General features: G+C 51.7%; 10 protein-coding genes across 10 annotated transcripts; 5 read left to right on the top strand and 5 right to left on the bottom strand.

The window, feature by feature from the left end:
• Positions 1 to 1,119: 1,119 nt before the first annotated feature.
• M436DRAFT_70133 (uncharacterized protein) lies at positions 1,120 to 2,754 on the bottom strand (the record flags this gene model as incomplete). The annotated part of the gene is made up of 3 exons (XM_013575808.1): positions 1,120 to 1,206; positions 1,266 to 2,659; positions 2,727 to 2,754. 3 exons carry the CDS (start codon positions 2,752 to 2,754, stop codon positions 1,120 to 1,122), a joined length of 1,509 nt encoding a protein of 502 aa, XP_013431262.1.
• A 332-nt stretch (positions 2,755 to 3,086) lies between these two features.
• Positions 3,087 to 4,400, bottom strand: M436DRAFT_70132 (uncharacterized protein; the record flags this gene model as incomplete). The annotated part of the gene is made up of 2 exons (XM_013575807.1): positions 3,087 to 4,229; positions 4,269 to 4,400. The coding sequence occupies 2 exons, from the start codon at positions 4,398 to 4,400 to the stop codon at positions 3,087 to 3,089; spliced, it is 1,275 nt and encodes a 424-aa protein (XP_013431261.1).
• Positions 4,401 to 4,612: 212 nt separating this feature from the next.
• M436DRAFT_70131 (SPX-domain-containing protein) lies at positions 4,613 to 7,024 on the top strand (the record flags this gene model as incomplete). Its single annotated transcript, XM_013575806.1, has 1 exon — positions 4,613 to 7,024. One exon carries the CDS (start codon positions 4,613 to 4,615, stop codon positions 7,022 to 7,024), a length of 2,412 nt encoding a protein of 803 aa, XP_013431260.1.
• Positions 7,025 to 7,679: 655 nt separating this feature from the next.
• M436DRAFT_78975 (alpha/beta-hydrolase) lies at positions 7,680 to 8,559 on the bottom strand (the record flags this gene model as incomplete). The annotated part of the gene is made up of 2 exons (XM_013576013.1): positions 7,680 to 8,196; positions 8,345 to 8,559. The coding sequence occupies 2 exons, from the start codon at positions 8,557 to 8,559 to the stop codon at positions 7,680 to 7,682; spliced, it is 732 nt and encodes a 243-aa protein (XP_013431467.1).
• A 639-nt stretch (positions 8,560 to 9,198) lies between these two features.
• M436DRAFT_38916 (P-loop containing nucleoside triphosphate hydrolase protein) lies at positions 9,199 to 10,358 on the bottom strand (the record flags this gene model as incomplete). The annotated part of the gene is made up of 3 exons (XM_013575448.1): positions 9,199 to 9,421; positions 9,480 to 10,223; positions 10,273 to 10,358. 3 exons carry the CDS (start codon positions 10,356 to 10,358, stop codon positions 9,199 to 9,201), a joined length of 1,053 nt encoding a protein of 350 aa, XP_013430902.1.
• A 676-nt stretch (positions 10,359 to 11,034) lies between these two features.
• Positions 11,035 to 12,678, top strand: M436DRAFT_37570 (seven-hairpin glycosidase; the record flags this gene model as incomplete). The annotated part of the gene is made up of 1 exon (XM_013575205.1): positions 11,035 to 12,678. One exon carries the CDS (start codon positions 11,035 to 11,037, stop codon positions 12,676 to 12,678), a length of 1,644 nt encoding a protein of 547 aa, XP_013430659.1.
• Positions 12,679 to 13,972: 1,294 nt separating this feature from the next.
• On the top strand, positions 13,973 to 15,385 carry M436DRAFT_78972 (candidapepsin-4 precursor; the record flags this gene model as incomplete). Its single annotated transcript, XM_013576012.1, has 1 exon — positions 13,973 to 15,385. One exon carries the CDS (start codon positions 13,973 to 13,975, stop codon positions 15,383 to 15,385), a length of 1,413 nt encoding a protein of 470 aa, XP_013431466.1.
• A 1,074-nt stretch (positions 15,386 to 16,459) lies between these two features.
• Positions 16,460 to 18,401, bottom strand: M436DRAFT_61007 (uncharacterized protein; the record flags this gene model as incomplete). Its single annotated transcript, XM_013575660.1, has 2 exons — positions 16,460 to 18,334; positions 18,393 to 18,401. The coding sequence occupies 2 exons, from the start codon at positions 18,399 to 18,401 to the stop codon at positions 16,460 to 16,462; spliced, it is 1,884 nt and encodes a 627-aa protein (XP_013431114.1).
• A 356-nt stretch (positions 18,402 to 18,757) lies between these two features.
• On the top strand, positions 18,758 to 20,236 carry M436DRAFT_70125 (LuxS/MPP-like metallohydrolase; the record flags this gene model as incomplete). The annotated part of the gene is made up of 3 exons (XM_013575805.1): positions 18,758 to 19,009; positions 19,068 to 20,087; positions 20,141 to 20,236. The coding sequence occupies 3 exons, from the start codon at positions 18,758 to 18,760 to the stop codon at positions 20,234 to 20,236; spliced, it is 1,368 nt and encodes a 455-aa protein (XP_013431259.1).
• A 523-nt stretch (positions 20,237 to 20,759) lies between these two features.
• Positions 20,760 to 21,196, top strand: M436DRAFT_78969 (mitochondrial ATP synthase epsilon chain domain-containing protein; the record flags this gene model as incomplete). Its single annotated transcript, XM_013576011.1, has 3 exons — positions 20,760 to 20,791; positions 20,886 to 21,000; positions 21,125 to 21,196. The coding sequence occupies 3 exons, from the start codon at positions 20,760 to 20,762 to the stop codon at positions 21,194 to 21,196; spliced, it is 219 nt and encodes a 72-aa protein (XP_013431465.1).
• Positions 21,197 to 21,295: the final 99 nt, after the last annotated feature.

Here is a 21,295-nt window from a genome sequence, read left to right as displayed (position 1 = left end):
CCACCTTCGAAATCTAACCAATTTCGGCTTCAAAAGGCGCTTTGGCGGAGTGGTTAACGCGATGCCCTGCTAAGGCATTTCCTTCGGGAGCGCAGGTTCGAATCCTGCAGGCGTCGATGCTTTTTGCTCTTTACAGCGATAGTGACATCCTTTTTCGATTTATGAACAGACCGAAATGTAGAGCAGATGATGGCGCATCTTTTAAGCTATTTTATGTGATTTTTAGACTTGTGGTCGTAGAGATATGTGTTACTTAGGTTAGCCGGCGTCTCGCGTTTGTCGGTCTCTTTTCGTGTTTCTGCTTTCGTTCTTGGCAGGCTTCCGTCTAGAAACTATACAACAAGGTCAACTAAACAACTCTTGGTTAGATATAGAGTTTTTTTTTGGTGCAAACGACTCGTACAGTGATTTATTCAACTTCTACTTACTAAATTACCATTATTATCCTTGTAGTGCATCCCCTACTAAGCATCGTTCTCGCTTCGCTCGAAACGACGCTCGTCCGGGGATGCGGAGCAAGAGTTCGAATCTCTTAGGCGTCGATAGCTTTTTGTTTTTGGCCCTTGATGGGGTGTAGAAATATCTTTTTTCGATGAGTTGTTACAAAGAGGGAGAGAAAGGGGAGGTGAAGGGGTTGTTGTGGTGGAAAAAGGCGAGTTTTGAACTCCGCTGATGGGACTCGAGGATTTTTCGTGTTCATGATTAGTTTTATTCTAGTATTGCGCTGTGACTTATGTCTTCTTTGAAGAGAAGAGAAGAGAAGAGAAGGGAAGAAATACCTAGATTGTAAAATGAAAGGCAGGAGGGTAGTTCGTATAAAGAGTAGAATAACAGCGGAGGAATAAGAACCATACAATCTAGCGAATATCGACTAGACACAACCAAATGCCGTCTGTACCTGGAGATCGTCTTTACGTATGCTGGAGACACCTTCTCCCGCAGCAGACCTAGAGAAGTCGTGTCTTCCAAAAGACAAGGGGCAAAACGCAATCGCACCTGCGAGAGGACAAAGGTACCAGGGTAGGTATCAAGATAGAAAACAAGACATGTAATCTGCCTTGTTGCATGTGGGAAATTTATTCATCAATTGCTGGCGAATGGGCATAAGATCGTGATATTCTACAGTTTAGCCTTAAGCCACATGCCCAACTTTTCAAGACCAGCAGGACCATCGTAGACATCTCTTTCCACAGCTCTAGCATTGACCTGTTTCATCACGTCAGCAACATCACTCAAAAAAAACATCTAGCACGCCAAAGACTCACATGTTGAGGTCCCAGATCTTCAACTCTCTCCACAGCAAGCAACCTCATCGTCGTCTCGATCTCAGCCTTGAGGATCTCATACACCCTCTCCACACCCTCTGTGCCTCCTGCACCAAGACCAAACAGTGCATTCCTGCCCATACCGACTGCTTTGGCTCCCAAGCAAAGAGCTTTGACGACATCAGTGCCGCGTTTGATGCCACCGTCGACCCAAACTTCAATCTTGTCAAACACCTCTGGGCAATACTTGCGAATCTCGATGAGCGTGTGAATAGAAGGGGGTGCTGTATCAGCAGCTCTACCGCCATGGTTTGAGAGCAAAATGCCTTGCACCTGAGGAGCATACAAAGATGCTATATAAGCGTCTTCGTGTGTTTGCAGTCCCTTAAGCACAATAGGCAGTTTTGTGTGCTTGGCCAGCCAGGGCAGAGTAGTTTTCCAAGTCAAATCTCCTGCTGTGCCGGCGAACATTGCAGAGGCTACACTGCCACTGCCGCTGTTTCCTCCCTTTTTGGGGTCGGGGGAGGTGGTGCTGGAACTGCCCTGTTGGTGTGCACTGCGGATAGGCAGATTAGCGCCTACATTTTTGCCTTCTCGTTCGTCGTGTTCGCGTTTGCCGGGTACGGGTGCATCGAGGGTCAAGACGATGAACTTGATTTGCTTGAGTGCGTTGATGCGAACCAGCATATCTTCACTCTTCTTACGGTCGTTTTGGACGTAGAGTTGCCAGCCAAACACTTGGTCTGCGGGCGCGCCTTCGAGGATCTGTTCGGGTGTTTGGGAAGCGTTGTTGGAGATGATCTGGCAGGCGCCGAAGGTGTTGCATGCTTTTGCTATTCCGTGTTCGCCATCTGGATGTCCTAGTCTTGCCATTGCGGCTGGAGAGACGAACAGTGGGATGTTGACTTTGTTGCCCAGGATAGTGGTGCTGGTGTCGCATTTTGTGATGTCGACGAAGACGCGTGGGCGTAGCAGGATATCGCTGTATACTGTATTGTTCAAAGCCTTTGATCTCAAGTCATCGGCGGCGGAAAAGTAGTATGCCCATGCTTTCTTGCTCATTTTCTTTGTAGCCACCGCCTCGATGTCGTCCATGTTTAGACAGTGGTCCAATGGCATGATGGCCTCTTCATCAACCTTGTCCTCATCCACGGGCGACTTTTCCACCGAAGGCAAAGTGCTGGCATCGAAAGTTCCCAGTTTGCACTCGGGTGCTAGTGTTTCTTCGAGGATGCCCGGAGGGTGGATGGGATCGTATTCCTCGGTTGCGTCTTGGCCGGCTAGTTGGAGTATGATCTTTGCGCCGCCAGGGTGCTCGGGGACGAATTTGGTTACATCGTAGACGTTGCCGTAGAGGATTACCCAACAGCTGTCTTCGCTTCTGTGCTGGGAGACTGTTTGTGGTGGGGGCAATCAGACTTGGGATTGTTGTGGGGTTGGTGTATGTTCAGGTGTGCCTACCTTCGTCGTAAGTGTACACTTTGCCCATCTTGTCGGCTTCCAATCGTATGGACAGTTAAAGGAGAGGAAGACTGCAGTACTGAGGACCAGACTGGCAGAAGGGGAGAGCGACGACAAGACGTGGATGGTCGCCATCCTTGTACCTTCGGGTCGCCGATGCATGAGGGTCAATAGCCGACGGCTTCAGCCTTTTGGCGTCATCTTCTCGGTCGCAGATGTACCGAAGTCCAACGCGGAAAACGATTCCGAAGCCTTGGAATGGTCAGCAATTTCATGAGACCACAGTATGATTATAGTTTATATGTATATAGTGTTGAATCGTCTACATGATGAATCCAATCTTTGCTGCGAAGTGAGGAGTTATCTACGTCTAACGAGTCTAGCCAGAGTCATCGGTAAGGATCTCCTGGACCATAGTAAAGCCACGATAGTAGCCATGCCAAACAATCGACATGCCAAAGCATATGTCACCCCTTTCCTCATACAAGCGTAGTAGCCTTCCAACATGGTTCCGACAGCACTCTCGAAAGAGTACCCTCTCAAGCTACGTCCAGAACTCAATCCCCCCATACCCACCTCGTTGCAGCGTTCGTCATCTGGTAACGAGACAGCGTCTAGACCTTCTTCTACAGCTGCAGCAGGTGGTCCTGAGCGGATTTCCGATTCGAGTTGCAGCCGCTTGTTCTCTCTGAAATTGTAAGTCGCGAGCCATATCACCAGCCGGACGTCGGGCATGGTAAATGTAGGATATGTCCAGAGCTCCAGCGCATTGTGAGGTGGTAGCAGATCGAGGAAATCCGCTACTACTCCAAGCGTCAAGCCCCATAAGATAAGCGGTTGATTTTGCGGTGGAGCAGGTAGTGTTGGTGACTGAGTGAGATTCACCAGTCTCTTGATTACGTTTCTTGGTGGAGCAGACTTGTGTCGACTCGAGTCATCAGTAGGCGATTCATGGCAGTAAAGACTCTCTGTGGGAAGCAATTGGATAGCGCTGAACTCCATCTTCCCAAGCATTCCGGCCAGTGCCCATTTCTTGATGCCAGTTTCCTGGTTGGCTAGTCTGTTACTGACATCCTCTGTATGGACAGTGCGTTGGCCGGGATCAAGCAGAGAGCCGATAGGAACCCAATGAGTTGATGCGACCTCAGTGGGCTGCAAACGGAGCGGCGGAATGTCATGACGGGTAACAAGAAACACGTAGGGACACAAGACCATTAGTGGCACACGACCCCAGCTGGTTGTAACAAGTCTCTGTGGAAGGTTCCCAACAGCGATACAATTGCGATGTGACAGGTCAATGCCAACTTCCTCGACAGCTTCGCGAATGGCGGCATGCTGATCGTCTTTGTCTTGGGGATCGCGTCTTCCACCAGGCAAAGCGACGTGAGAAGTCCATCGATCACCCTTTCTCGCAGCACGCTTTATGAAGAGAATCTCAGCTTGTCCATGCTTGACCCAATCCTGAGCAAAGAAAGAATCAATGCTATCAGCGGGCTCGGCGGCCTTGACAGGTTGACGAGCATAAGATGGCTGTATGCGCACGATCAAGGCGACCGAAGCACGTTTCTTGGTTGATTCTGGGCCAGCAACATAGGGACACGGATTTTTCTTCAACCAGACAAGAGTTTTATGGAGATGATTGATCGAGTCGCTCTGGATGCGAGCGTCGGACATGTTGATGCAAGAGAAGAGGGATTGGTTGGCGATAGATTAAAAGAGGAAGGCACGCTGCACATGCAAGGTTGGGCGTCGGTGATTGGTTGGCGTCGCAGCAGTGACATAGCATCGACCATGTTCACTCCATCGAGGTCGACCAAAATTCTCTTTCTCCAGCAGCACTGTCGAAAGTCATACTCTTCGTCGCAATCGATTGAGAAGACGGTAAGATGAAGTTCGGGACTACCTTGGGCAATGCCGTGTACGAGCCATGGAGGGAGTCGTACATTGACTACGCCAAGCTCAAGAAGCTGCTGAGAGAGGACGACTCGAGCAGAAAGGACGACGCCTGGACTGACGAGGATGCCCAAGCCTTCTACGCCGAACTCGTCAACTCGCAGCTGGAGAAGGTCACCTCCTTCCACAAGTCGACCTACCAGAAGCTGCGCGACCGCACTGCCAAATGCGAGTCCAAGCTGGACCCTGTCGCCAAAGCCGTCCAGGACAATGACACGCCCGCAAACCATGACCCACCTGCATCCTATGCTGCTGCTGCAAAGAAGCCCTCGCCCTCGGACGGCGAGAGGAAGCGTATCCTGAAGGACGTCATTGAAGAGCTGGACAAGATCACAAAGGACATCAACCAACTGGAAAAGTACAGCCGCATCAACTACACTGGCTTCCTCAAGATTGCAAAGAAGCATGACCGCAAGAGAGGTGGCCGCGTCTCGAGCATCCGTCCTCTGGTCAAGTCCAGGATGGCTGACGTTCCCTTCAACAACGAGGACTACTCACCCCTACTCTACCGTCTCTCGGCCATGTACTCGTTCGCTCGCCAGAACCTCGAGGGCCAGGACCGTCCCCTCTCGCTCGTCGAGTCCATTGCTGCCGAGGAGAGCTACATCACCCACAAGTTCTGGGTCCACATGGACAACCTTCTCGAAGTCAAGACCGTCATCCTCCGTCGTCTGCCCGTCCTCGTCTACAACCCTCAGACCGAGAAGATTGCCGACGGCTCCCAGCAAGACCCCTCCATCACCTCAATCTACTTTGACAACCCCGACTTCACCCTCTACTCTAACAAGGTCGAGCACAAGACCGACGCTTCCAACCTCCGTCTGAGATGGTATGGCAAGCTATCGCAAAAGCCGGAGATTATGCTCGAGAAGAAGACTGTCAAGACAGAGAACACTAGCGCCGACGAGAGGTTCCCCATCAAGGACAAGTACATCCAGCCGTTCATCCGTGGAGACTATCACATGGAAAAGGCCATCGAGAAGCGCTCATCTCGTTATGGCGAAGAGGCACTCGAGTCTTTCAAGAAGGGCGTCAACGACATCCAGTCTTTCATCAAGGAATACGACTTGCAGCCCGTCATCCGTGCAAACTACACCCGCACCGCCTTCCAGATTCCTGGCGATGACAGAGTCAGGATCTCCATTGACACAAACCTGGCCTTCATCAGAGAAGACGCCATTGATGCCGACCGCCCCTGTCGCGACCCCGAAGACTGGCACCGCAGAGACATTGACGATGCAGAGATGGAGTGGCCCTTCAAGTCCATCCGCAAGGGTGAACTCGCCACCTTCCCTCATGCAGTCCTCGAGATCAAGGTCAAGAACGACAAGCATTACGAATGGATCGACGATCTCATGAACTCGCATCTTGTCAAGGAAGCTGCCAAGTTCTCCAAGTTCGTGCATGGTGTTGCTTCCCTCTTCGAAGACAACGTCAACACCTTGCCCTTCTGGCTTTCGACCTTGGAGGAGGACATCCGTCAAGACCCCGAGGTGGCTTTCGAGAAGGAGCAGGCCAAAAAGCAGAAGCAACAGGAAGATGAGCTCGCCGTGGGCAGCTTGATGAAGAGCAAGAGCCACTCTTCCTACAAGCCTGGTGGCATCTCACCTGTCGGCTCGCCCACCGACAAAACAGGCAGCTACCTTGACCGCCGCGCCTCCCGCCAGAGTGCCATGATGAAAGGCAACGGCCAATCTCTCGGCAGCGTCGCCCGCTCCCAACCTACCGGCATGACTGCTGTAGCCGATGAACCCGACTCTGACGACGACGGCCGTCAAGCACCCCTCACCGATGTGCCTCAGGCTACCACCCAGTCTGGCCTGCAAACCCTGTTCCCCTCCTTCAGCACCTCCAAGTACGCACGCAATCGCCGTGACCGCGATCAGCCCCTGCCTCCGGGCGTCCAAAAACCAGATTACTGGATCAAAGACCAAGGGCCCGTAAAGGTAGAAGCAAAGGTGTGGCTCGCCAACCAACGCACCTTTATCAAATGGCAGCACATTACCGTCTTGCTCGCTTCCCTCTCACTCGGCCTTTTCAACGCAGCAGGCGAGACCAACAATGTTGCAAGGGCATTGGCGCTGGTGTATACACTTGCTGCAGTGTTCACTGGCGTTTGGGGATGGGGTGTCTACCAGTGGCGATCGAGGTTGATCGAGCAGAGATCAGGTAAAGACTTTGATGCACTGACTGGCCCGGTGGTTGTTTGTGTGGGACTGTTTGTGGCGCTGATTCTGAACTTTGTGTTCAAGTATCAGGAGATGAGGCATAATGCTGAGCATCACCATGGTCACCACCACAACCAGACACATTCGGTGTTTGGCGGTATGGATGAGTTGAAGTAGAGAGGGCACAGTGGAGGTCGTTTGCCCCTTGTGGAGGCGTGATGGTGTAAAGTTTGTTCAGCGAGTTGTAAAATAGAAGGTTCTTCTTTATGTATATAGCGCTGACAGTAATTTCCTTTTGTATCTTGCAAAATCGAAAGTTGTAATTAATTACACTACATCATGAGTCACATGTAGAATGAAAAAAAAAGCCCAAACGCACAATGGTTTGGTCAACGTTAGAAGCAGGTATTGTGGATAAGCGAGGGGGAGAGAATAGTGAAAAGGGCTTTGAGAGGATCTCTAGAGCAGAAAGATGTTGCGGATACTCGCTTGCGGTCAAACAGATGTCGATTCAGAACAGCTCGGCAAGAAAGAGAATGCAACATATCTAGGAAACCATGTTTGTGCACAACATGATGGTGATGTGGGTGAGTAGATCGGCCAGGTATAGCGATGTGGAAAGCATCATCTTGTAACGATCAGGATGGGAGCACAGAGAAGCATATGCAGCAAAAGGACAGCATGTTTCATCTTTGGAATTCGTGTTCTTGTGTCAGAAAAGGCCAAGCTTCTGATACAGAAAGGGGAAGGGGGGGTATATACACAGTTTTGTTGTTTTCTTGCCACTCATGCAAAAAAAAAAAGCACCACTCACTAGATGAAATCGACAAATCTAGTGCAAGTACTGCTTGAACCAGTAAACAGCAGAGTTCTTGGCTCTCTCCAGACCCTCCTTTTGCTTGGGATCACTCTGATCGCCACGAGTAGCGAAACCGTGGACCAGACCAGGGTAGTAGTCGTAGTTGAAAGGCACATTCAGCGTAGGCAGAGTCTTGAGCGTAAACTCCTTCAACTCGGGCGTAAACATGGGATCGGTCTCGGGAACCAAAAACTGCACCGGCACTCCGACGTTGGCAATTTCAGACTCTTCGAGCAGAGAAGGGTGAGCGACTGCTGCAGCATCAACGATGCCGCCTTCCTTGGCTCCCAGGCGCAAAACAGCCCAGGCGCCGTAGCAGAAACCGATGGCGGCGACCTTCTTGTAGGTGGACTTGAGTTCCTTTGCGTTGGCCGAGATCTCGGGGTAGCGCTTGTCTTTGCCGTTGCGGCCGATGAAGGCCATGATGTCGAAGTTTTTGCGCTTTTCCGGGTCGTCCATCATTTCGGGGCTGACTACTTCGCCCTCGAAGCTGTGAGAAGAGCGTGTTAGTAACGATGATGCACTAACAATTGAGTTTCTAGAAAAGCGTAGATGGATTGAGCGAGGCAAAGTGGGGTAGATAGCAGCTTTGTTCAAAACATGAAGCCGTCACAAGATGAGAATAGCAAAACACTTACTAATCGGGAACGTAGACGGTCACATTGGCCTCCTTGGCATAGTGGTCGGCCAACAGACGGATGTTGGGCAGCGTCCAGCCAAAGACATCGCAGACGATGAGGACAGCGGCATCCTTGTTGTCGCCAGTGACGTATGCCTGGTTGTTTCCGAGCTTGGTCTCCTTGCCGACAGACTCGCCGTTCCACTTGAATCCCTCTTTGCAGCAGGTAGACATGATTGTGCGTTTTGTCTTTAGGTGATGTGTGTGTGTGTGGTTGGGTGGAATTGAGAAGATAAGAGTGTGAGAGAGGGGTTCAGTTGACGGGGGGCAATGAAGGTTATATAATCTAGATAGATTGAGGGTCTTGCTTGCCTTACAAATTGTCTCCCGTGTCGGAGCTCTCAGAGCTCTGCTACGTCGTTTGTGCCCCACCTGCTTAGGGTGGGCGAGAGCCTCGGGCACATCTCGCGGTTTTGAGACAGGCCCGGAACCGGCCCTGTTGTGTATTGCAACAGTTCGCCCGAGTCAGTGACATCTGTGTCGCAATGCTGTGCGAAGAACTGCGATCGGCGTGATTGAGAGCCGCCAGAAATCGAGAAGAGCGGACATAAGAAGCCATTGACCCGTTCAATCTCCGGAGGTCGCTACGAACGAAGAATTGTGTGCATCCATTGGAGACAGGTTCCGGAGTAAAGTCAGATGGGTCAAAGTACATACATGCCGCGTATCCGTGGGCTATCGAAAGCAAATGCTCGTTGTAGCAACTGGAGGGGCTGTCACATCCCGACTCATGTGATTACCTTTTGTTTCTGTGCCCCCAAACGCCACGCTAATATGAAAACACCTAATCTAATCCACGATATCACCATGCCTCTACTTTGGAAGCACAAACAGACCGGGCTTCATGTTGATCCTGCAGAGCTTTGCGACACAGCCAGAGAGCTGAAGGTAGGTCTGCACGCCCTCGAGAATTCTCATGTGTGTGAAGCCAATCTCGCGGATGAACTCGAGTTTGGCATGCTCTGAGAGAACAGGAATCGTCTTTGTGACTTTGAACATGGTGCTGATTATGTCGTGGCACGAGTAGCCAGAGTCCCTGTGATAGCCAGGTCAGTATACTTAGTCATTGATTTCCGTTCAACAGGTTCACATACCAGAGCTCCTTGAGCATTGACAAAGCAGCATCAATGTTGCACAGATGGCAATTCTTGATCATAGTCTCGACCTTGTAAGGGTGAGGCTGATCAACAACTCTGAAGACATTGTTTCCATCAACGAAACCGAAACCGGCGTGAGTACTTTGCAGATTGTTGATGGCTTGTCTCATGTCGCCCTCTGCACTGAAGACCAAAGCAGCAAGACCATCCTCGGAGTGTTCGACCTTCTCAGCTTCGCAGATCTGGTTCAGACGCTTGACAATCTGAGCATCGGTCAGACGCGAGTATCTGAGGATTGCACAACGAGACTGGAGTGGCTCGATGATCTTGTTGGACTGGTTGCAGGCAAAAGCGAAGCGAGTCGTGCTTGAGTAGATTTCCATCGTTCTTCTCAGGGCTTGCTGGGCGCCCGATGTCATAGAGTCGGCCTCATCTAAGATCACAAGCTTTTGACGTCCTGCGGGCAGTGTGACCTTCTTCTGAGCAAAGCCCTTGATGCGGTTACGAACAACGTCAATACCGCGTTCGTCCGAGGCGTTCAGTTCGAGTACGGCTTCCTTGTAGGCGTCTCCTAGCAATTGTCTGGCCAGACACAGAATCGAGGTTGTCTTTCCGATACCAGGCATGCCCGAGATGATGACGTGAGGCATGTTGCCATCTTTGGCGATGATCTTGAGGCGTTCAATGGTCTCTGTGTTTCCGACGACATCGTCCAGGAAGACTGGTCTGTATTTCTCTACCCTGTAGATGGCTTAGTCTCTGCGCGTGCGAAGGAGAGCGTGTCGCGTACCATGGAAGCTCATAGCCTGGGGCAGCAGAAGTTGCCGGACGTGCTTGAGCACCGTTCTGAGCTGATGAAGGACCTGCGGTCACCATTGTGAGATGTGTGGGTTTGTGATGATGTCGTCGACCTCGGGGGAATGCTTTCTTGTGAGCTAGGCAGGGCACGCGTCTCTGATCTACGCGACTGGCGTAAAGTGGTCTCTTTGTTTATGCAGGTTGTGCAATCTGACACAAATTCTGAATAAAGAGAAGCTTCGCGGCTGCACTTGCGTTTGGAAACAAGCTCTCTCAATTCGTCTCGCAGGAACTCTGATCCTCACAACCATCCACTTTGACCCGGAGGTATCGTACGCTCGACCACTGAATTCCTGTTTCCAACCTGTAAAGACACTGTGAAAAGAGCAAGTTATCCGCGGCACAAGGTAGGCGGCTATCGACTCGTCCCAGGAGAGCAAGGAGACAAGCCTTGGCCAATCGTTTTAGGATCATCGCTGCTTCCGCATTCTTGTCTTCTCTTTGGCATGCGCCTATCTGTCCCTTGAATCCTCTCGTCCCATCAACTCTCTTGACTCTCGCTCTCAAAGACTGGATATTGGGCAATGCTTACTCAAGCCGTTCCCTACTCTTCACCAACGTCATGGCCATCAGTCCCAAAATGAAGAGCTACCGGCTCATACTCCTCTTTACCATATTCGCTGCTGTCCTGTTCATCCATCGCGATCGCGTCGCTTATGCCGGTTTCAAGTCATGGAGCGCTTCCTCGAGCGTCATGTTTGGCGGCCATGTAGACTGGAGTCAGGTTCCCAAGAAGCACACAGTCACCTCCATGTATCCTCTGCCAACTGGCAAGCCAAAGCAACTACCAAAGATACAATACAGTTTCCCTACCGAATCCAAGTCGGAGAGGTCGCTTCGTGAGGAGCGACAGCACGCTGTCCTCGATGCTTTCAAACGCGCCTGGCTCGCATACAAAGATCATGCCTGGATGGCTGATGAATTGACTCCCATCTCTGGTGACAAGAGAAACACCTTCGCAGGATGGGCCGCAACTTTGGTCGACGCCCTTGACACACTATGGATCATGGGTCTGAAAGACGAGTTCAATGAAGCTGTAGCGGCAGCAGTCTCCATCGACTTTGCGTCCACATCACAGGACGAGATCAACGTCTTCGAAACAACCATCCGATACATGGGCGGCTTCTTGTCTGCATACGACCTGAGTGCTGATGAGAGACTCCTGGTCAAAGCTAAGGAACTCGGTGAAATGTTGCTCCACGCATTCGACACTCCAAACCACATGCCCATTACTCGCTGGAGAGTCATGGACGCACGTAGAGGAGCTCCACAAACTGCGGATCCAGTCACTCTAGTTGCCGAGATCGGTTCGCTCGTCATGGAATTCACTCGACTTTCTCAAATCACCCGAGATCCTCGCTGGTTCGATGCCACTCATCGTGTCATGAAGCTTTTCGAGGAGCAGCAGTCCAAAACAAATGTGCCTGGTATGTGGCCCATTCTTGTCAATGCTCGAGATATGGATCTTACTTGGCATGACACTTTCACGCTTGGAGCCATGTCAGACTCTGCATATGAGTACCTGCCAAAGATGCACGCGCTCCTCGGTGGATTGGAGCCAATGTACGAGAATATGTACAAGGATGCCATGACCGCCGCTATCAGATATACGCTCTGGCGGCCTATGACACCTGACAATGCAGACATTCTGATCGCAGGAATGGCTCACGTCAATGGAGAACACAAAGGTGGGCTTGACTTCCAGGGTCAGCATCTCGTTTGCTTTGCCGGAGGCATGCTGGCTTTGGGCGGAAAACTCTTCAACGACCAAAACCACCTCGACATGGGCAGGAAGGTGACGGATGGTTGCATCTGGACGTACAAAGCCATGCCTCTGGGGATCATGCCTGAGGTCTTTCACATGGTTGAGTGTCCTACTAACGAAGCTTGTCAATGGGATGAGAAAGCGTGGCACAAGGAGGTTCAGAGAAGAAAAGGTGGTGATGTCGATCACTTGGAGGATATACAAAAGATCATTGCCGAAGAACGTCTTCCACCTGGATTTTCGAGTCTTGATGACCGCAGATACATTCTGAGACCTGAGGCAATTGAAAGCGTCTTCATCTTGTACCGGATCACTGGGCGCAAGGATCTACAGGAGACTGCATGGCAGATGTTCAACGCGATTCAGGACAACACCAAGACAGAATTGGCCAACGGTGCTCTCTCAGACGTTTCGAGAGCTGACGGAAAGGTGACAGTGACGGACAGTATGGAAAGTTTCTGGTTGGCCGAGACGCTCAAGTACTTCTACCTGATCTTCAGCGAACCTGGGTTGATCAGTCTGGATGAGTATACCTTCAACACAGAAGCACATCCGTTCAAGATTCCAAAGTAACAGAGATAGAAAATACCTTATGCAGGCAATGAAGCAGGCAGAATTATCCTTTAGTGTGCGTTCCTTGCAGAATCCTACAGAGATCGATTCATGGGCATTTTCTGGGAGGTTGAGAAGAGATCCTAGTTCTTGCATCTCAGCAAAGAGACGGCACCTGAAGAATGTCCAGGCATGTGCTCTACAGGGGTGCAGCAAATGGGAGAGCCAACCAATCAAAAGTACATTTCCTAGTACCTTCTAGTGGCATGCAGGATAGCCCGTCCCTGGCGCATGGAAGAGCAAGTGATCTCTTTGTTCTTATTGTTAGATATGACCGAAGGTCCCTGCCCATCATGTTGTAGGAGGCGAAGACGACATGCAAATGCGAATACGAAGGTCTATATGAAGTAGAATGAAGAGTCGAAGTTTGTGGAGATGATGGGCGCAATTGGTTGTCTCGCCGCTTCCAACTGCGACTGTTGTCCAGACGCACGTTTAACAACGCGGGCGGCCGATCAGCCGCCATCATGCAGCGGGACTTGAACGTTGCACGGCGAGCGCGTAGCGAAGAGGAGCGAAAGGCGGAACACATGGGACTTGTACATGAGCCTTCACCAGAAAGTGTTGTGGGAGAGGCGCCTCACAGGTAAGCAAGGCACTACAGTTATAAACGGAAGGTGTACGACTGCTTTGCCTCTTTTTTTTGCAACAGGCTGTGTTGGTTCTTCTTTCAACTGTCCAGCGTACAGGTCATTCTTCCTTCTGACATCAGTCAAATACACTCCTTGATTTGCCTTGGTTCTGGGCCCGGACACGAGAGAAAAGCTTGATCCACTCGAGGACGCAATCTTGCCTAGAGACTAACGCGCATCTGCGTACGTTGCAAAGTGATCACACGGCAACGGGGGGGCGACAACAAAGTTGATTTTCCTCTGCGAACAAGCAAGCCTTCTGCTTTGATCTCAAATCTGATTTGATCTGCCCTGGGAGTCCGCGGATCTTCCTGTCTTGGTTCTTTTTGCAGACAAATATTTCCCCAGGAAGTCGGGCGTCATCCTTCTCGGGACGAGCGGATCGCGGGCTTCGACGACATTCGTGGCTGGGCACCGCCTGTGGCCGCGTCATACAAACCCTCTCTTGTCATCTTTTGTGAAATACTTCGCTTCTTGCCTGCTGCTTGTCTTCTACCAACTTCTTTGCTTCTAACAACACTGCCACCTTTGTTTCCTGCATCTTCCGCCACCGCTGTGTATATCATCGACGCCGAGTCCATTCACTACCTTAGTCGTAAGCCTACCGGATTTCCAGGACCAACATGAAACATATTTCGACCTTGGCACTCGCTGCCAGCACCATCATTGGAGCCGAAGCCATCAACCTACAAAAACGTTCGAATGGCGCACCAAAGGTTGTCGAGTACGAGATCGAGAGAAAGACGGTCGTCAACCCCCTGAAGAGAGACCGTCTACGAAGACGCCAAAACACCATTAGCGAAGACTTGGACAACGAGCAAACACTTTACTTTGCCAACGCCTCCATCGGAACACCGGCGCAGTCCTTCAGGCTTCACATCGACACCGGAAGTAGTGATCTCTGGGTCAACGTCGCCACCTCGTCGCAGTGTGAAAACACGCAACAGAACGACTGCTCCATCTCCGGCACATACGCTCCCAACTCGTCCTCGACATATGAATATGTCAACAGTCTGTTCAACATCTCATACGTCGATGGCTCCGGTTCATCGGGCGACTACGCTACCGATGTCTTCCGCATCGGTGGTGCCGAGCTTCAGAACCAGCAGCTCGGTATCGGCTACGTGTCGAGCTCAGAGGAGGGCATTCTTGGAATTGGCTACCCCACCAACGAGGCCATCCTCCAGTACTCGAGAGAGTCTTATGTCAACGTACCTCAGCACATGATGCAGGCTGGACTCATCAACACCAATGCATACAGCTTGTGGTTGAACGACCTTGATGCCTCCAAGGGTTCCATTCTCTTCGGTGGTGTCAACACTGAGAAATACACCGGATCCCTCCAAACCCTGCCTATCATCCAAGAGCAGGGCATCTACGCCGAATTCATCATTGCCCTGACCGGTGTTGGCTACAACGGCAACGACAACTCCATCGCATCCAACCTGAACACCGCTGCCCTGCTCGACTCGGGCTCCAGTTTGATGTATCTCCCCAACGACGTCACCGAGTCCATTTACCGTATGACCGGCGCCAAATACAGCCAAGAATACGGCGCCGCCTTCATCGACTGCAACATGCGCTACAACGACACCACCATCGACTTCACCTTCTCCTCCCCCACCATCCGCGTCAGCATGTCCGAGCTCGTCCTCGTCATGGGCTATCAAGGCCGCACTCCCTTGTGTATCCTCGGTATTGCCCCCGCTGATGGCACAACTCCCGTTCTCGGCGACACCTTCTTGCGCTCTGCCTACGTCGTTTACGACATCACCAACAATGAGATTTCGCTGGCTCAGACAAACTTCAACAGCACTGGCAGCAACATCATGGAGATCACCAACACTAGCATTCCTGACGCCACTGGTGTTGCCTCAGCGGTCACGTCCGTGTCTGAACAGACTGGTGGCGCTAGACTTGGTGGTGTGCCTTCGGGCAGCGTTACCAGCAGTGGTATCGGTGCTGTTATTACACCCGGGCCCAAGGGTGTTGCTGCCCTTGCTGCTGTGGGTGCTGCTGCTTTGTTTGCTTTGTAAAAGGATGGTTGATAGAGGGTTTTCACGAAGGTCATGACCTTTTTTCGTTTTTGTTTTTTTCCATATTTGTACACAAAGATTCTTTATTTCCGTCTTGCATACATGGGCGTCTGTTTTCGTTATCTTTGAATGATACTTCGTTGATAGCGGTGCTGTTTGGATCTTCTGGGTTGTTGGATAGAAAGCAAGGCAATTCTCCATTGCTAATCACTCGTTTTTCTTTTCATATCACATTTCTTTTTGCTCCTCTTGATCGAAACCCATACACTCAAAGCGACTGAATGAAACCATGTCGCCTCTGAGTATCTACGCGTGTGTGCCCCATGGTTGTGAAGTGCCTTTGGTCGAACGGGGTTTTTGAAACAAGATGAACCATTTCATCCTACTGCCTCTAGAACAAAATTTGTGAAATACTCTCAACATCCCTCTTGGTAGAAATGATGTGAGTCCTGTTTACCCGCCCCATTTGTTGTGCTCTTGTTTCTGCGACAGTTTTGGATGATATGATTGTGATGGAATGGGGGTTTGCGGTTGTCACTTTTGAAGTCAGGGTTGCTCTGGTGACGTTTGATGGTATTGTGCAAAGTCCAAACAAGAGATGAGCCTCGAAGGTCTGGTCTGAGTGAATTCGGTATGGATTCATTCTTGTATATTTTGCGAGGATAAAGACAGGGGGTATAGAAATGATTTGGAAAGTAGAGGTCTCGAATACACAGTGTGACGGGATAGCGTCAATGTATAACTCATTTTCCCACCAAAACAGTCAGATTTATGATCACCGTACATTCCGAGCCCTTCACTTTTGATCTTTCGCCCCTTGGGAAATACACTCGAAGACAATGCAATGTAGCAAAATACTGCTTTTGAAATTTCGATTTTTGGCTGTACGAAAAGTGAATTTCTGTATAGACTTTTGATTTCCACCTTTCTTGTTTATGAGGAAGCAGAGCACATCCCATCTGCAAGTTTTGGTCATGTTCCTTGACCCTGATGGTAAAAACGCCAGCCGCTATGCAAAAGGAAGAGTAAATGGTATTTTTGGATCGTGAGAAAGAAGCAAAGGGGAAACACCGATCAAGCCGAAGCAGCATTGCGAACATCAGGCAAAAAGTCGCGTAACAAGGCAACGAGATCGTCCTGGCGAGCGAGTTGAGTCAAGAGCTTTTCTTCAAACTCGCGCCAGGTGCGCAGAACTTGCTTGTCGCCCGCAGTCAGGTATTCGTCCTCGTGGCCAATGACATCCAGACGTTCGGCTTTCTGGATGACTTCGCTGACGACGTCCTTTTCGTGTTGCATGCGTTGGATCAAGCGAGCTTGTGCTTTGTAGGTGTGTTGCAGCAGCATTTGACGGCAGCGGTCGGGTTCAAAGTACCACAAGAACAGAGTTCTGCTAGGCTGGCGCGAATTGTCTTTGGGGACTTCCTGAGCTTCGACATAGCCATGCTCGTGCATGGCGGTCAAGATGCTGCGAATGTCCTTTTGGCGCATGAGCGAGAAGTTGGCGACTTGCTTTTCGTCGAGTTTTCCTTTCGAATGCAGCATGCGCACGATGCGTGTGGCGATACTGCCGTGGCCGGCATTGATGACTTGCTCTACTTCGTTACGTTGCATCCAGCGGACGAGTGCTGGGAAGTTGACTCTCCACTCTCCTTTACCGCGGGTGCTGACTTTTTGGGCAAAGCCGTGTGGGTGTTCGGCCAGGATAGCCATGTGTTGTTCGACTAATGTCAAGCGCTGGTTGCGGTCGGCAAAGGCAGAGGCACCGCCCTTGAATCTGTCGTTGCCGTTTTCTCGTTTCGGTACGTCGTCATCTTCTAGGTCGTAATCGTCGTCGTCGCCATTGGACAGCGTAGATGCCAGGTCGATGGTAGAGTCCAAAATGTCTGTGATTTCGAGTGTGGTAGAAGTGGGCTGAGCAGCTTCTTCGTCGGCGTCGTCTGTATAGACGGCAAGCTCGTCGTAGCACCTTGGACACTTTCTTTCCAGCAGTTCGAGTAATGCACCATAGACATGAGCTGTGACATCTCCGATAGACTTTGCAGCCAGATTCTGTAGGGCCTGACTACGCAACGCAACGTTGCATTTATCCCAGCTGACCTTCAAGACCATATCCTTGTCCATGGTCACATCGTCTTCGTCTTCAGCGCCGTATGTGCCCACTCCGTTTGCCGCACCTCCGTTCATCTTTACTCTTTTGGCGGATGGACCATATCCATTGGCTCTTTTGGGGGCCTTTTTCACACCAGTAACAGCGTCCTCTGCAGCATCCCTCCATTTTCGTTTCAGATCTCTTAGAGCCTGCTCGTACACAACCTTTGCCTTGGGACCAGTGACCTTTCCATCGGGGAATTGCTCGCGTTTGACGACAAGATCGGCTTCGTTGTGGGAATCGGCGGGGGATAGAAAGGTAGACGGGCGAACTCTTGTCAGGAACCCAGCTTCGAGAAGCCTGCACAACATGGAGTGAAGTTGTTCGGGCGTGCTGATCTTCTTGAGGCCTCTTTGCGCAGGCATGCCCTCGCCATTGATGTGCTCAGCTTCGGTATCCACTGCATGTCCAGAGTTCTTGGAAAACTTGTAGGCATCCTCCAGATCTCCGACACGTGCGTGACCAAGTTGAAGCAAATTGGAGACGAGCTGGGCGGCAGCTTCACCAAAGCGTAATTGAACAATGTTGATGATCTTTCCAGAGCGCATCAAGTTGTATGCGCCATTCCAGTCGACTTCGTAGAAGGTTTGCGGATCACTACCGGCGGCAGACGAGTGGAGAACCAGATGTTGCTGGATGAGAACACTCAGAGCGTATTTGACATGGCGAGGAGAGAGCTGGGCGTTGGAGATCAGGGTCTGCAGGTTGACACGGCCCCAGAGAGCAAGAGTGCGAAAGACGTGGGCCGAGAGTTGACCATAGGACTCGTCGACCAGGAGAGCGCAAAGCTGCGAATAGTGCTGTAAAGAAGACTCAGAATGGGCGATTCTGGATGTAGAGCAAGGACTCGGTCATTACCTCGGCCATGGTTGGAGCGCAGCGGCGACGTCTTCCTCGGACAGGTTATACAGGGTAATCTATGCTACCGCGACATGAGTGGACGCAGTACGAGGCAGGAACAGAAAGCTCAAATCATTTTGAGCATGGGCTGGAAAGCGCAAAGCAAAGCAAAGCGGAAAGCGCGACCCGGTCTGTGCTCGCGACTTTTGTGCTCCAAGGCTCGTTGCGCAGGCGGCAGGTGCTCGACGAATCAGAAGCGGCTTATTCCGACGGACAGCAGGCCAGGAAGGAACCTCGAGCGTCGACAGCGTTGGCTCAAAGACATCGCCGTATCTCACAGCTCTTCTCTCCTCCGCCAATTGCTCCCCGCCGGCACAATCACAATGCTGTCCTGTTCGGCTTTCAGACGGCCAGCCCAGCGCGCCGCCCGCAACCTCTCGGCCCCCTCGACTCGCGGCCTCGCTGCTCCCGCCTCGGGTTCCTTCGCCTTTGAGACCGGCACCGCCAATGGCGTCAAGTTCGCCAGCAGAGAGATGCCTGGTGCCATGACCAAGCTCGCCATTGTCTCCAAGGCCGGTACCCGCTACGAGCCCCTGCCCGGCCTCACCCTCGGTCTGCAGAGCTTCGCCTTCAAGGTCTGCGCCAACCACCAACAACCCGTCCGTCATACTTGAAACTCATCCGTACATACAGGGCACCCACAGCCGCTCCACCCTCCGCATCCAGCGTGAGGCCGAGCTCATGGGCTCTCAGACCTACTCTTCGCGCTCCCGCGAGAACCTCGTCGTCGGCGCAAAGTTCCTCAGAGACGACCTGCCTTACTTCGTCGAGCTCCTCGCCGAGGTCGCTACCAACACCAAGTACGCCCCTCACATCTACCACGAGGAGATCTACCCCCACATCCAGCTCGCCCAGAAGCAATTCCTCGGTGACGTTACCGAGATGGCCGTCAACTCGGCCCACGGTCTTGCCTTCCACCGCGGTCTTGGTGTCCCTACTTCGCCCTCTTCCTCCACCCCTCTGAACAAGTACCTCGACGCCGACGCTATCGCCGACTTTGCCGAATCCGCCTACGCCGCCCCCAACTTCGCCGTTGTCGCCAATGGCGTCGAGTCTGGTGAGCTTTCCAAGTGGATTGGTCAATTGTTCAACAACGTTCCTTCCACCGCCAGAGCCGAGATCTCCACCCCCAAGTCGCAGTACTACGGTGGTGAGGAGCGTATCGCTCACGGATCCGGTAACGCCATGGTCCTCGCTTTCCCCGGCTCAAGCACCCCCACTGGTGCCTCATACAAGCCCGAGATTGCCGTCCTTGCCGCTCTTCTCGGTGGCAAGTCGACCATCAAGTGGTCTTCCGGTTTCTCTCTTCTTTCCAAGGCCTCTTCCAAGTTCCACGGTGCCACCATCGAGACCAAGAGCGCCATCTACTCGGACGCCGGTCTCCTTTCCGTTTCCATCAAGGGTTCCGCCAAGGACGTCAAGGGTGCCGCTCAGGAGGTCGTCAACGCCCTCAAGCAGGTCGCCGAGGGCGTTTCCAAGGAGGACTTCACCAAGGCCAAGGCCGCCGCCAAGTTCAAGGAGCTTGAGTTCGGCCAGAACATCGACGCCGGTATTGAGCTTACCGGTGCCGGTCTCGTCCAGGGCAACAAGGCCTACCAAATAGATGAGGTCGCCAAGGGTATTGACGCTGTCACTGAGGAGCAGCTCAAGGAGGTGAGTTCTGTCGTTTGGATTGCGATCATGACAAGTACTAACAAGATGCACAGGCTGCCAAGGCCATCTTCGAGTCCAAGGCTTCAGTGTCATCTGTCGGTGACCTTTACGTGCTCCCTTACGCTGAGGAGCTCGGCCTCAAGGTGTAAAGGGTGTATATATGATTCGGGAAGCGGAGGCAGAAAAAATGTACCATTAAAACTGTACTCGCGATTCACGCGTAGACTTGATGCAATTTTTTCGTTTGTTAATAAAGCAGCATTTTCTTCTTTTAATGCTACGAGTGTGTATATGCAAAGTTTTGGCAATTGACTTTTGTGATCAAAAGGTTGGGAGGAGAGCGGTTGACGAGCTCTTTCTATGGGCTGACTCCTGTGTGATGCTTCCACGGACGAGTCTTGATATGGATCTGAGTCTTGATATGGATCTAAAGGCATTCAATTGGGTCACTTAGCACTCACTGTATTGAAATGAAGCAGGATGATCAGTTTGATCTGTAGAAATACTGTAGTGCTGAATTCACGTGATATGCGGGCGGAAGTGGATGCCAAGAACCGGAGAGAGAGAGGGTTGGAAGTCGAGGCAAGTCGAAGCAAGCGCATTCAGACGATTGCGTGCCATCTCCAAGCTCTTTACACCTTCCACCACCCACACATCTTCAATACCGTCACAATGGTCGCCGCCTGGAAAGCCGCTGGTCTCAGGTGAGCGTCTCCGCCAACGTCGCAACAACCCAAGCTCGGAACCGACGGAAACAAGAGAGGAAACAGAAGGCTGATTGTTGGATTCGAATCACAGCTACAACCGTTACCTGGCCGTCGCCGCCCGTGTCGTCCGCCGCTCGCTCAAGGAGGACAAGAGATTGGCTGCCGAGCGCAGAGGAGAGATGGACCTCAGATTTGCCAAGTGGGAGGTGCGTTATGTCTGATCCCAGCCCGAATCACACCAACCAACACATACCACGCCCACGCCACGGACCCTACACTATCTTCCACGACGAGTAAAAGAAACCGCTGACGAGTTTGTCATCAACACAGAACGGCAAGCAGGGTGAAGTCAAGAACCTCGCTGCCGCCGTCACCGAGGCTTCTCCCGCCGCCCAGTCGTAAATCCAACCAGATACCATGCGCTAGGAAGACGACGAGATGAGCGAAATGTCTTCGAGGCGTCGTTGTAACAACATTGTCAGAATGCGAAAGTCAAAACCC

The sequence above is a fragment of the Aureobasidium namibiae genome (assembly GCF_000721765.1).
Source record: "Aureobasidium namibiae CBS 147.97 unplaced genomic scaffold scaffold_2, whole genome shotgun sequence".
Lineage (NCBI taxonomy): Eukaryota > Fungi > Ascomycota > Dothideomycetes > Dothideales > Saccotheciaceae > Aureobasidium > Aureobasidium namibiae.
This window is presented reverse-complemented; position numbering and strand designations above follow the sequence as displayed.